This window comes from Mixophyes fleayi, chromosome 11, assembly GCF_038048845.1.
Source record: "Mixophyes fleayi isolate aMixFle1 chromosome 11, aMixFle1.hap1, whole genome shotgun sequence".
Taxonomy (NCBI): Eukaryota; Metazoa; Chordata; class Amphibia; order Anura; family Limnodynastidae; genus Mixophyes; species Mixophyes fleayi.
Window position 1 is genome coordinate 33,244,543 of NC_134412.1, and position 14,709 is coordinate 33,259,251.

The window sequence follows — 14,709 nt, forward strand, 5'->3', positions numbered from 1 at the left end:
TTCAATTAGCTTTCCGGTTCGCGGTAATGCGCGTTACCCCGAATCCTGTGCACTATTGCCATTAATACGGTACCGCATTAACGCGGATTTTCGTACACAACCCTACGGGCTGCGAACGAAAATCCACGTTATTGCGGTACCGTGTATTGACTACGCGGCCCGTTCCGGCTCGATCCCGCTAATTGAATGTGCCCCTATATGTTTTAATGTAATTATATTTTTGTATATCAGTATTGTATGTTGATTTTACTAGATTAATAAATTATATCTAATATATCAGCACTTCCAATTATATTTTCTATTTGTCCATTTGGATTTTTTGGGGCAATATCAGTAGATTGCTCGTGCTGCAGATAATAGTTAGATCTATTGTATAATTTATAAATTAAAGTATTGCTTGACATCAAAGTAGCGCCTGATATATTGATTTCATTAATAAAGAAAAGGGCTGTATTTTTATTACTCCAAGGGCTAGATTTACTAAGCTGCGGGTTTGAAAAAGTGGAGATGTTGCCTATAGCAACCAATCAGATTCTAGCTGTCATTTTGTAGAAAGTACTAAATAAATGAAAGCTAGAATCTGATTGGTTGCTATAGGCAACATCCCCACTTTATCAAACCTGCAGCTTAGTAAATCTAGACCCAAATGTAGAAACTTCAAAATCTAAGTCCACTTTTTATCTGAGATTTATAAAAACCTGCTATATTACCACTTTCGAAAAACTAGTGAAAGAGGATTTAAAAGGTCTAGATGACAAAGGCAATATAAAATGTAATCTTCCAAAAAAAAACAACAAAATAGATTAAAGGAATTTCAAGAGAACAAAAAAAAACTAGCTGATAAAGGAGGGGGTGTATTGCTAATAAATAAAGGAGACTATATAGAAGAGGCAAACCAACTTCTATACGACTGGTGGGACCAATGAGGTTCTGACTAAGAGGTAGGCAAATTAAAGGAAATCCTGACTAAAAATGAAATCAAGGTTTCCCTGGGTTCCTTAAGGACACAATGCAGGAATTAAGCCAGTTGGATTCGATAGAATGGTTATATTATGGCGATTTGTGAAGTAAAATCATTATGTAGTTGTATTCTGCACCAAATTGCATGTGAACATGTAGAATATTTTTTGATCAATTTAGGCGATTTAAAACGGAAACAAATTGGGTTTTTTGTAGAAGGTATCAATTAATTTTGGTCCATAATTACCTTTGGTTTGCCGGGTCATTTTAAAAACAAATGAATGGTACAGCTATAGAGATAACTTTTGACAAAAGTTTTGCGAATTTGTATAGTGCGAAAAACATTTGTGAGACATGTAAGATATTGCTGAGGGTATATAGACGATATTGACATAATTTGGGAAAGAGAAAGATCAACCCTAGAAGAGTTTATCATATATATTAATTCCAATGATCTTAATTTAGAGTTTACAGCAGATAAAAGTGAAATTTGCATGAATAATGGGCATATTTACACCAAAACACATAATAATCGAGTGGATTCCAATGCATTTATACCACATCGAGATGTGCACACAACAAGGAATCTCTGTAATGAATAAGTTTGAAGAACACAATTATAACAGGAATACAGTTAGAAGGAATTTTAAAAAAGTGAAGAAAGTAGGAAACAACTCCTAACCTATAATAAAAAGGAAGAAAAGGTGACAGTCTATGGTTTTATTTATTACAGAATACAGTAGAATACAGTAGTTTGGCTGGGAGGTTTAAAAAGATCTTGGAGAAATACTGCCATATTTTGATAAAATATGAGAGCGTAAAACAAATCCTACGAAACAAACCAATGATTATTTACAAAACGGCATCTAACAAAAAACAGTGCCTAGCTATGTAACGGAGCAGGAAGTCCCACCTAATACATGGCTGAAGGAATAGAAAGGAGTTTTTTCTACTGCCCAGGTTGCTACGGATGTAGTATAATAGGGAGTAAATTTTGCAAAGGTAAAAATCATCATCTTCCAATGGTAAAAAATTTGAAATAAATGAAAAGATTAGTTATGAAACAAAAGGAGTAATTTACCTCCTAAAATGCACTATTAGGAAATAGAATGTTAGGATTTCTAAGCAAATGCAGAATACCATAGTGTTTCAGCCCACTTTGAAGTCAATAACAGGGACCCACAATTGCCAGGGCTGTCTCTTCCATTGGGCACGATGGGCAGGTGTCCGGGGGCCCTGCATTATTTTATTTTTTTTTAAATACTTACCTTGCGGTCACATCAGCAGTGATCCGGCTCCCTCCCTGGTCCCCTCTTCCGTGCTGTGCTCACACGGAAGAGGGCAGAAGAGACTCAGCGGCGCGGAAAAAAGAAGAGGATCGGACTTAAGGTAAGTTAAGGGGGCCCCTATATATATATATATATATATATATATATATATATGTAAAAAAAAGTGATTATATATATATATATAATCACGTTTTTTTTTACATACATATATATTTTTTTTACACACACACACAATTTATATATATATATATATATATATATATATATATATATATATATATTTTATTTTTTTTAGGGGCCCGATACACTGCATTGCCCGGGGGCCCATAAAGTTGTTAAGGTGGCCCTGACAATTGCTATTTTTCACTGTTATACATAAGGTGAATAAAATAGTGGAGGGGAGGGCATTATGAAAGAATGATATTGCAAGTAGAGACAAAGTGGATTTATGACTTGCATACTTTGACCCCTAATATTTAAACAGGCTATTTATATATTATTTTTTACATACACTTTTTTCTATGCTGGATTTTTATATATGTTGCACCCTTTTAGGCTTGTTGTGCAATTTTACAATAAATATTATTTTAAGATATAATATACAACTTAAATAAGATTGCACAGGTATTAGTTCTTTTAAGCTTAAGTACATTGTTTAAATATTTTATTGAGTAAATGATTTACATAGGAGACCACTACACATTTCAATATATTTTAACATAGTGCTTTTTCAATATTTTTCCTGTTATACTTAAGAACATAGGGTGCACATGTTATAGCTAACAGTTCTGACATGAACTCCCAGACCAGAGGTCTGGTAGAGGTCTTTGTCTTTAGCAGAGGCCTTTCCTGTAGAGCTCGTTACACTCACAGGTACTCGGATGCCCTCAGTTCTTAAACTCAGCATAGTGGGCGCTTATGTACAGAAACTGTAGTGACGTAGATGGTAGAAGTAACCGGAATAAAGAGATTAACCTGGAACAGTTCATGGGTCATGGGTCCAAGGCAATCAGAATAACTAGGGGCAGGCCAAGGGTCAGAGCAGGTTGCAAGTAAGGAGAATCCAGTAAATAGGCAGAGGTCAGGGGCAACCAGCAAACAGCAGGGTCCAGAAAAAGCCAAAGTCACAACAGGTATCTTATCAGATTACAGGCAGAGTATCCACAGTGATATGAAGGAGGTCAGCAAGTGTGTGAACAGAAACTATAACCGACAGGAAGGCTAAGCCCTCCCTGTCTTATATCCCCACACTGACCAATGTGAGGCCAGAGCTCGAACTAGCCTAATTACCTCCCCAGGAGGCTACTAATTAATGTGCACAACTAAATGCGCACATGTCCGGCTGTCATTTGCCGAGACACAGCGCTGATTAGAGAAGCCCCCTCGGCCGTTGCCCTGGCGACAGCCGAGATGGGGAAGAGGGAAGTGACGCCATAACGACGGCCGGGACGAGGTCAGACTGAAAATAATGAGCCGCTATGGCATGGGAACAACTGCAACTCATGAAAGTACCCCACCCCGACATCCTTGTTTCCCAGGGAATTGTTAAAGAACAATAAGGAACAAAAAAGAGAAAATGTGTATATATAGGGCACTCGATGACTCAAATATTTTATGCTATATTAAAAAATAACATTTTATTGGCATACATTAAAAATGGAGAATGATTGTGTCTCATTCCCATATAGAACCAGCGAAATATTAAAAAAAAAATGGATTTGATTGGATAACTTGAATACTAATATTGTTGTTCACAGAGCTTGAGTATGATAACGCCCTTATTAATATAATTTGAATGTTAATATTATGGTAATAAAGGATATCAATATTCATAAATTGTTTATATGTTGCAGTTATGCTCAATTCAGCATTAGCACCATATTAATCCAATGATATATAATTCAGTTAGAACAAATCCCCATAGACTGGGTGTTTGGTTGTTTGAGTGTTTGACAAGTATTATAAAGTCCTTAATATTAGAATATGGTAATCCAACCCTACAATGTATTCAACATGGTAGTTTATTCATGATTGTTATTAGAAATCATTTCTTGATTAATCTCTGATGGTACAACTGAATCTTTCCTATTGTAAGCAAGTTAAAGCCATTTGAAGAGATCATGGTCATATGAATATCTATATAGATTGAACCTGAAAGATCACACACACACACTATTGTAATAATTCATCCACTGACTGCTGCATCCCCCGAGAAACACCAATATGATAGCCGGCTTAAAGGAAGTATATTAAATTAGCTGGTGAGTCAGCGAGCGTGGCGAGTTTCGCCAAAGACGCGCGTTTCACTTGGTGCTTTTTCAAGGCAAGCCAATAAGAGGGATTAATGAGCTTCTTATAGTCCTTAGCCCTCCCCTTTCATTGAATACTCTTACATCCTTAGCGACGTTGCTAGCAACTGTCTCTTTATAGGTTCTATCACGGAACCGATGATACATTTTGACAAGCTCCACTCTCAGCCTATCCCATGTGTTGTCCCGCCCTATGCTAGATGATATTGGTCTGAGGTCTGTGTTTATAACAAGGATCAGCGTGTATTATTATTGACAGTGAAAAGCCATTATGGTTTCACTGTATAGAATATATTTGGGACTCATTTTAATAAGGTAACAGAGAGATATATTATGCTATTTGTTCCCTATCAGTGTGACAAAAGTCGATAATCAATATTATTACCTAATGGGGAAGAACAATTATTTCTAATTACTGAAAATACAAATGTATAAGAATACAATAAGTGATTTAATAAAGAATTAAAATTGATATTAGTTATTATTATATATGATGTGTAATTATGTGATCAAAACGTTATTCTAATCAAAATTACTACATAAAAGTACAGATATATATAATTTGATATGGGAGCATTAAAACAAAAATAATAAAGTGACTATTAGTGAAATGCAAAGGTGTTTATAATTTAGATTTTTTGGTTTTTGATTTTATTTATTTTTAATTGTATTGATCATTATTATATAATTAATACAAAGTGTAAAATACCTAATTACAGGGCATTAGTGGATATAAAATGTGATTAGGAGCCCAATTGATGATAATACATGTGAGGAATTAATGCATCCCTAAATTAGATCAGTGAATAGTGTCCAAACAAAGATGATGTCTCCTATATACTAATATTAATATGATTTAAAGAAAAGCAGTATAGTTGTTATGGTCATTAAGGCCATAGGGTGTTGAACTCCCCATAAGGAAAATCTTTCTCATTTTCCCTTTTTAAAAGTTCCTGTTGGAGATTACCTCCTCTTATACCCTTATTGACCTGTTCCATAGCTTAGGCCTTCAAGAATTTTGGATCCCCATTGTGATGTTGAAGAAAGTGTCTAGCAACTGTAGTGAGTTGCTTGAAATTATTTTTATCTCTTTCAGCATTCTTTATGTTACTGACATGTTCCAGGATGCGTTTTTTGAAAGGTCTACTTGTCATGCAAACATAGTTAAGTTTACATGGACATGATAGGCAATATATAACTCTCAATGAGTCAAAATTCACAAAATCCTTAATAGTCCATTTTTTTAAAATATTTATCATAGTGTTCCTTGATTTGTATGGTATATAGGCATGCCTTTCAGCGACCGCATCTATAAAATCCAGTCGGTTTAGTATTAATGATAGTTTTCTCGGGAGGCAGAAAGCTATGCACCAAATAATCATTGAGGTTCTTAGCTCTCCTCCAGGTTATGGAGATTTTTTCATCCAGTAACTCTCTCAGATCTTCATACATGTCACGGTTACAAACAGGAGTACAGCTAGGAGTCACGAATATGGTGAAAACACTCTGTGTTTATTTGCAGACCAGTAGTCAGGAGTAGTGGTAATTACCAGGTGCAGGCTGATGCAGGAAACAATATAAATGTCCAGAAACAAGCAGGTACACAGCTAATGCAGGGATGCAGGGGTATGAACAGATTCCAGGCAGCATAAACCAGAGGAGCAAGGCAGGAGGAAGAATCCACAGGTAACACAGGATATGACATCAGAATAGGACAACAATAACCAGCCATGTGTGCTGGGAGTGACAGGTATATAAAGGGAAAACCACACCCAGGTGCATGGGATAATTGGTGAACATGAAGGTTAACCCCTAATGCACACAATAAGGCACAATAGCAGCACCTCTGGTGAATGGAGGTACTGCCAATACAAATATCATAATAATAAGGACAAAAAGGCAGGAGCTGCCATGCAAAGCAGCATGTAATGCATAAGCTGTAGGCAGATCGTGACAATCCAAAAGTAGGACATTCCAATGTTTCTGGAGAATTCCTATAATGTCCTGCCATTCTGCACAAAAAGTACCCACCATCCGTACTTTAGAGTCTCTCAAATTAGATTTGGGTTGGGGAGTCAATTTTGTCTCAGTCTCTCTGAGCACATTAAGGACTCCTTAGTGCAGGATCCCTCACCAACTACCTTGGAGAGCATAATGCAGTTTGTAATCAAGATTGACCAAAGGATTAAAGAAAGGAAGGCCAAAAAGGGCATCAATTTCCATCTTCTCTCTGGTATCTTATCCTGCACCACCGGAACTCTCTGAACCCATGCAGTTAGGAGTTTATCACCTCTCCCCAGAGGAAAGGTCTAGGCGACACTCGACGCTCCTTGGTTCTCTGCCTGCACTGTGGCAACATGGGTCATCTACTCTGTTCCTGACCTAATAAGGTGGGAAAATCATCAGAACTAGGCATTGAGGAGGTGTGCCTAGGTCTTCAGATTGTCTCTTCCAAGAATTCTATGCTGATTCTTGCTCGGATTGCCAATGGAACTAGTTCCACCTCAGTCTCTGCCTTCTTGGATTGTGGCACTGCCGGTAATTTCCTTGATCTGGAATTCATCCAGTCTCCTGGTATTGCCCCAGTGGAGCGTCAATCAAGTATTACAGTCTGTGGGTTGGATGGAAGAGCCTTGACTGGTGGTAGGATCTTCTCCAGGACTCTACCTTTGCAACTCATGATGGGCACACTCCATTCCAAAATCCTCTCTTTCTTCAGGATCTCATGTCCTTCTGTCCCTTTGATTCTGGGGCATCCCTGCGTCCAGTGCCACAATCCTCATATTGATGGGAGTAAAGGGGAGATCTTACTTTGGAGCGAAGCTGTCAGACGCCTTCCCCGAACACACCATTAGTGCCAAGGACAGACGCCCTCCTCTGCCGACAGCTCGTCCCTTTGCTAGATAATGGGACACTCCTTCTTCCGCCTGGGCCTCACCTGCTGCGTGCACGCAGTTCTTCGCATCTCCATTACCCAGCAACGGGACTCTTCTTGTCACTTCCTGATGGGGGTCAGCTGCTCTGACCGCGATTCCTCTGCCACCAATCAGGATTCTTGCTCCTCTATTTAAACCTGCCACTAGGCAGGTGCCAGAGTATCAAGGTCTCCTTATGTTCCAGCATTCCTGTTTGCTTTACTCCATCCTGACTGATTCTCCGGCTCCTGACTTGGTAATTCCTGACCTTCCTTCTGGACTCCCTTTTGGCATATAGAGATTTCCTGGCTTGACCTTTGGCTTCCCGACCACGCTATTGTTGGATCCTTCTGTACCATTTTGCTCACATGGCCTGACCTCGGATTACACAACCATGTTTGTTCGCCCACCTCTTCGCTGGTGGCTAACTAGAAGGGCTGTGGCCTGTGCGTCTTCTGCAGATAACTTCAAACTTCCTTGCAGGGGTCCCTGGCGAAGACCGGAGGCGTGTTTAGACTCTGCGTCTTCTAGCATAGCAGCGCAAATACCAACAGGTAGGGCTCAGTCTCTATTAATCCGTGACAGCAGCCTGCTCTTATACCTGTTTGACCTTACCCCTCCGTGTTTGGCAGGTGGCCTCCCTTCTTCCACATTGGGATTATGACTGTGCTATTGACCTCATCCCCAGTTCCATGCTACACAAGGGTAGATTGTACGCACTGTCAATTCTGGAAACCAAGGCTATGGAAGAGTATGTGGAGGAACACCTGCAGGAAGGGTTCTTCAGTGTTAGGAACTGCAGGTAACTACTGTTTTCATTTTGGCTCCTGCACTGTTGTTTTCAGCTTGCTTGTTATAAATCAACTCCACTCACCTGCAGCTCAATCTGCTACTAGTGCTTTAAATACCTGGCAGTTTTACTGAGCCTTTGCCAGTTACAGCTTTCACACGCTTACTTCTCCTTGCTCCTGTTCCTGAGTTTTTTCTGCTCCTGTCTGATACTCGGTTTTGACCTCTGCCTGTGTCCTGACTACCCCTGATCGCTGCCTGATTAGACCTTTTGCTTGTGACCCCAATTATGTTTATAAGTGCCTGGAATGACCCTTTGCCTGTTGTTTGACTTTAACTTTCGTCTGTGAGACCACTACCCAGTAGCAGGATCGTGGTGTCACGAATCGGGGTCTTAGTCCTGTTTACACCACTCAGCAGTACCATATCACCATACATCTCCCTCCTGGTCGAATGCAGCATTCTATCTGGGGACAAGCGTGACTTCTGTCTGCAGTACTTGAGGCTGCCATCTTGGGTGAGAGATTTGCTAAGCATCCTGCTGAGTCTGAAAATCTGATCTCATTCACCAGTTGGCTTCCTCTGCAGACTACAAGAGTCTCCTCCTACACTCAGCAAATTACCAGTGCAACACTTTCCTAGTTCCTGATCATCACTGTTGCTGTTGTTTTGCTGCTTCAATCTGCCTGCTGTATACAGATCTCAACCCTTCATGTGAATTCAGCTTCATCCTGATTGCTGCTTCAGTCCTCCTGCTGTATACAGATCTCCACCATTTATCCTCTGAAAGAATTCAGCCACATCCTGCAGCTGTGTTATGGACTTCTCTGTGTGAGTTCAACTTCATCTTGCTGGCTGTTATATGAACTGCAAACCAATAACTCTCTGTGTGAATTCAGCTGCTTTATCTAGTTGCTGTTATATGAACTGCAAACCATTAACCCTTGTGTGAATTCAGCTTCATTCTGCCTGCTAAAATAAATACTTTGGTTATTTATTCCTCGTGTGAATTAACCTTCATTCTACCTGCTTGTGTACAGAATCCAGCTGTTACCTTCTGTGTGGTTCCCCCTCCTAACGTCCTGTACACAGGATTAAAGCAGCTCTGTGAGCAAAGCATTCATTCGGCCTCCCGGTTTCCACTACCATCCTGCCACAGCTAGTTCCAGCTCCATTCTCTACTCTACACTGCCAAACTCTTATACTCTTATGCAGTTTGGTACTACATCCTATTGTAACTCAGTATATTTTAACCTAGGTGTTTCCTGTATCCCTGTTGCCATAGAGATCTCAACTCAGCATCCCGCTGCCAAGTCCTTTGTGGTGCCCACCTATCTGAATTAAGTTATCACTACTGTAAATTAAGTCCTGGGGACAACCAAGTACCGGCACACATCTGGTTCCATGGGAAAGGGGGTTGATAAAGGTGAAGCTCTCATCAACAACAGATTCTGATAACTTATCCTCGTAGGGTGATTTGTGACAATCAGACCTTCTAAATCGCCGGTAGGAGCCGGATTCTTTTTTGTATCCAAGAAGGATGGAAGTCTGAGGCCGTGCATAGATTTTCGTGGCCTAAACAAAGTTTCAGTCCAAAATACTTCATCTCTGTTCTCTTCGACCAGCTTAAGCAGCCCACAATCTTCTCCAAGATCGATTTGTGGGGAGCATATAATCTGGTTCGAATCAGAGAGAAGGACCAGTGGAAAACCGCCTTCAATACGGACTCTGCAATGCCCTGTTTGTTTTCCACAGTCTAATTAATAATGTCCTATGGGAGTTCCTGCGCAAATTCGTTGTTGATTACCTTGATGACATCCTGATCTACTCCTAGTCTCTGGTTCTAAAATGTCAGAGAGGTGCTCCTCAAAGTTCGTCAACACCACTTGAGAAATGCGAGTTTGAGGTCACACAAGTCATATTCCTGGAATATGTCACCTCCCCTAGCGGTTTCTCTATGGATCCCTGAAAGGTGCAGGTAATTTAATATTGGGTGCTACAGTACCTAAAAATCTGAAAGCCATTCAGAGATTTTTAGGCTTTGCAAATTACTACAGGACATTTATCTGTTTTCTTTTTTGTACTAGTGGCACCCATTACAACCCTTACCTATAAAGGTGCGGCTACAATTAATTGGTTGCCTGTGGCTTTGGCATCCTTACAAGCCCTCAAAAACGCCTTTATTTCTGCTCCAGTCCTCAGGCATTCGAATCCTGAACTCCTGTTTGTTGTTGAAGTTGATGCTTTAGACATTGGGGCTGGTGCTATCCTTTCTCAAAAGGATCCTCAGGATCAGAGACTGCACTCCTGTGCTTACCTTTCTCAGAAGTTTACCTCTGCAGAAGCAAATTATGACTTAGGTAACCGTGAGTCACTAGCCATCAAATGGGCTTCTGAGGAATGGTGTCACTGGTTAGAAGGAGCTCCAAAGTAAAACAATACATTTATTGTAATAAAAACAATCACTAGAATATTATATACACACAGTAAATCAATGTCTGGCAGGATCACCACATTATCTGTCCCTTACACCACTAGCTTAAGGAGTTACAGTCACCTGGCTGTTGTGAATTGCAGAATCCAAAGCCCATGGACTCTCTCAGCTGCATATGTAGTCTCTGGTAGATAATGGCAACTCAACACCAGACCTTGCACCTTTCAGGAGTCAAATCACAGAATGAACATCATCTCCCCCCCCCCCCCCCCTGGAGTGGCTCCTTATATCTAGGGTCCAATTTCCATAGTGCAACCCCCTGGCTCTCTCCCTCTTTAAACATTGGTGGATGCCAGACCAGCGAGTTGGAGGGTGAGTGGAGATGAGCTGTTATTCCACAGAAGCTCCCCTGCGGTTTCTCAGGAAGATCTGTGGAGGACAATGGGTACTAATTGGCCTCCCCCACGTCCAAATATCAGATAACAGTTAACCCTTCCTGAAATTAACCCCTCACAATTCTTTGTAATGTCACAGGGTACCAAGCTGTTCCGTACTTCCTGTAAAGAAAGGATGGGGTAGAATAAATGCAGCTCCAGCCCCCTCACCTGTATCCTGGACACCACCTAATCCTTACCAATAACCCACCTAGATTCAATTTGAGAACAGTGCATAACTGCATCACTGCAATATCTATAATATACAATAAACAATATACATATTTACAATGAGCTACAATGTCCCCTTATCCACATGTATTTAGACACTGCAGTTGTACACTGATGAGCTGTGGAACAAAAGAAAGGGTTATAAAAAGAATATGTTATAATCCACATATTGTGAGAAACGAAGGACAGGCTGGTTAAGGTGTTATCAAACTCGTTTCGTCACAGTAACGACTGCGGTGCACGTGTGTTCCAAATGAAATGTAGAGTTTGTAGCAAATACAAATGGAATGCAGAGTTTGTATCACATACAGAGAGTCTACAAGGAGGACTGAAGAGAACCTTTATCTAATGAACCCAAGAATGGTCATACAGGTATAGGCACATAAGTTATTAGTTACTGTCACTTACACATTCTTTAAAGTGTGGGAGTATACATAACATTGACTTACTCTGGATTGGGAACTCTAACAAAAGGGACTTTACAATTTTTTTGTATTTGTCTTTTTATAGATTCTTTACTCCAGAAATTTTGGTTTCATGATTTTAATTTTGTTTTTTGATTCATATATGTATATTGTATGTATAATGAAATCTTAGGACACTTTACAACAATGTTTGCTCTATCTAATTTGTATATTCAGAAAACTCTTTAACTAGGAAATAGGGAACTATTTTGTTTAGAAGCTGCAACCCAATTGTTGTGTTTACTTGTAAGAAGTTAGGTGTAGTTGGTGCAGAATACACACTGTCTTAAATGGAGTTAGGACTGACTATTTTGCTGAAAAAGTAAGGACAGAACTATTATTGTATAAATATGAAAGTAACTTACCCAGCATGGAATAGAAAAAAAGGAGAAGACTATGGTAATGTGAGCACTTTTAGTTCCCATTGGATAGGCATTAGGAATAGACAGAGTCCACTGATGTGCCAGGAAGCAAAATCCAATAAACCAAAGGGCCGCACAAATAACTAGTAACACAATATATACAATTAGTTACCATAAAAAAACATATCAATTGAATTTTCACAATCTATTCCACAGTTCATAAATAAAACAACATTTAAATTGAGAAACAATTGCTTTAAGAATGCAGTAGTTTAATTTTTCTGTCCATTTAAAACCCATTACTTAATATATTCCATATATTTTCTTTGTAAAACTTAAATTGATCCAATATAAGAGCCTCTTGAGATATTATATCATACAATTAAGAAAAGGTCCAAATATCTTAGCAAAAACACATGTAAATCCTTTAGTTGAGGCATCGAACAGTACTTCCTTCTCTATACAAAATAAAGTAATGTGAGCACAATATTAATTTTCACTGTATTATAGACTATTCAGGTTAGTAAAAGGCCAAAATAGAAATACATTGAAAAAATGCTAAGACTGTACACACAAATAGAGTGAAAAATGCTCTATTATATTTATTCCAGGTTTGCAGGAAATTTCGAACAGCATTACATTTCGGGTGGTGTGTCTTGAGCACCTAACACAAGGGCCACACCCTCTGGTGCTGTTTGTACTTTACTGCAATCCTGGAATATTTTGTTTTTACTCTATTTTTCCTATATATGTTTTTGAAGGATAGTGGAGATGATATCTGTATCATATTGAACCACTGTAAAACATGAGTGACTTTTGCTGCTTCAGAGTGCACCTTGTTTGGATTTAAAGTAGAAATACATTCACAAGCTATGTGACTGTGGGTATGTGACATGGCTAAGTGTCATGTGCAAGCTAATTTTTAGGCATAAATCTGCAACTATATGTTCGTGAATTACTTCCTAGAAATAGTGTGACATGGTTCTCTTAGAAGCTGTTAGATCAGTGAGCTTTGTGTATGTTAAACTACCCAGAGGGGGCTGGTAAATAAGGGTAGCACCTTATACCATTTATGGCAGGACGCAAATGTGAAAGCATTTGAGGATATCTCTTGCAAGACAATGAAATCTAACACATGTTTGGGAGGCCCCAGACATGCCGACTGCAGAGACTGGGTTGTATGTTAATGACAGATTCAAGCTGAATAGGGTCACAGGAAAATATCATCTCATTTTCTCCAATATCATACCTAACAGAGGCATGTGTGGTATGCAGATGAAGGGAAATTTATGACCTGTTGTGTGGAGGTAAAATCAGGTTTGTAAGTCATATGGGTGAGAAGTTAGGATAGAGTGACAAAAACCTGTCTCTACAGCATAAGTATAAAACCCTAATTTGCATTCTACAGTCCTGTTGGTTCTGACCTCACAGGAAGGGGGGCTGTGAGCCCTGTAGCTTGGTTTTAAAACTATCGTGAAAATATAACTCGTGGTTCACTCTAAGGGAGTCATTTGATTGAAGAGGTCCCATTTTTCCTGCTTCTCCCAGCACCAGAAACTTGATTCTAAGTGAGGTATCAATTCTGCGTTTCATCCTTTTTATTTTATAAGAAACAATTGCACTATATTTGTATGTCTTTTATTATCTGTTTTATCTTAAGCATTGTGGATGTATTTTCCATATTAAATTACACTTAATAAGTTCAAGTCTCTGTGTTCTTACAAATTCACGCGACAGTTTGGTCCAGACGCTACATAATTGAAACTGTGCAAACCTTGTGGTTTATGTGAACTCTGATTACAGTAAATTGTGTTAGATTAATGCTAGGGAGAACCAAAGGCTTCCTAAATAAGAGTGTCAGCTCTTGTCCGAACAAACCTTGGTGGTGGCATAATTAGTATCGCAAAGCTATTGTGTGGCATAGATAGGGAAGGATTTAATCATTTTAGACAGACCAGGTGGTTGTTTTTGTGGTTAACCCTGTGTCACATATGCATCACGCAGACTCAGGTGAGTGCTGTTCGTGACACTAAGTATGAACTCTGAGGATCTTATTTACGAAAAGTACAGGATGTAAACCTAAAGAGTCAAGCCAACGCACATCATGGTGCATGACTACTTGTCATTCTCTGGAGATGTGGCTGCAGACTAGAATTGCATTAAGGTTTGTGGGAAGGTAGAAGAATCTAAATAGACACACTGTGCAAAAATGTATGCTATACACCTACTTTAAGGAGGATTTTGTGCTTCGCCTTGGCCGTTTGAGCTTTGTAAATGATTATGTTTATGGAAATTGAGTTTCTCAAGCTTGTAATTGATTGATTGCACAATCTGATTATTTATTACAGTATCACACTGTGAGTTCTCTCTTTGTTACACTTGAATTAGAGCTAGCCTAGGGTTGACTTCTAGTTCAATTATTTTTATTTTTTTATTTGTTAGTGCTTTACTTGTTAATGCTTGTTGTGATTGTTTTTCATGGAGTATGCTACTTGTGTAGCCTTTAGATGTCTCCTGTTACT

General features: G+C 39.2%; 1 protein-coding gene across 1 annotated transcript in view; it reads right to left on the minus strand.

The window, feature by feature from the left end:
- The window catches only part of SYNGR4 (synaptogyrin 4), a 154,323-nt gene that overhangs the window by 53,573 nt on the left and 86,041 nt on the right, over window positions 1-14,709 (minus strand). The window contains exon 4 of the mRNA XM_075191100.1: window positions 12,191-12,330. Within this exon, the coding sequence (XP_075047201.1) occupies window positions 12,191-12,330 (140 nt within the window). The remainder of the gene's footprint in view (window positions 1-12,190; window positions 12,331-14,709) is intronic.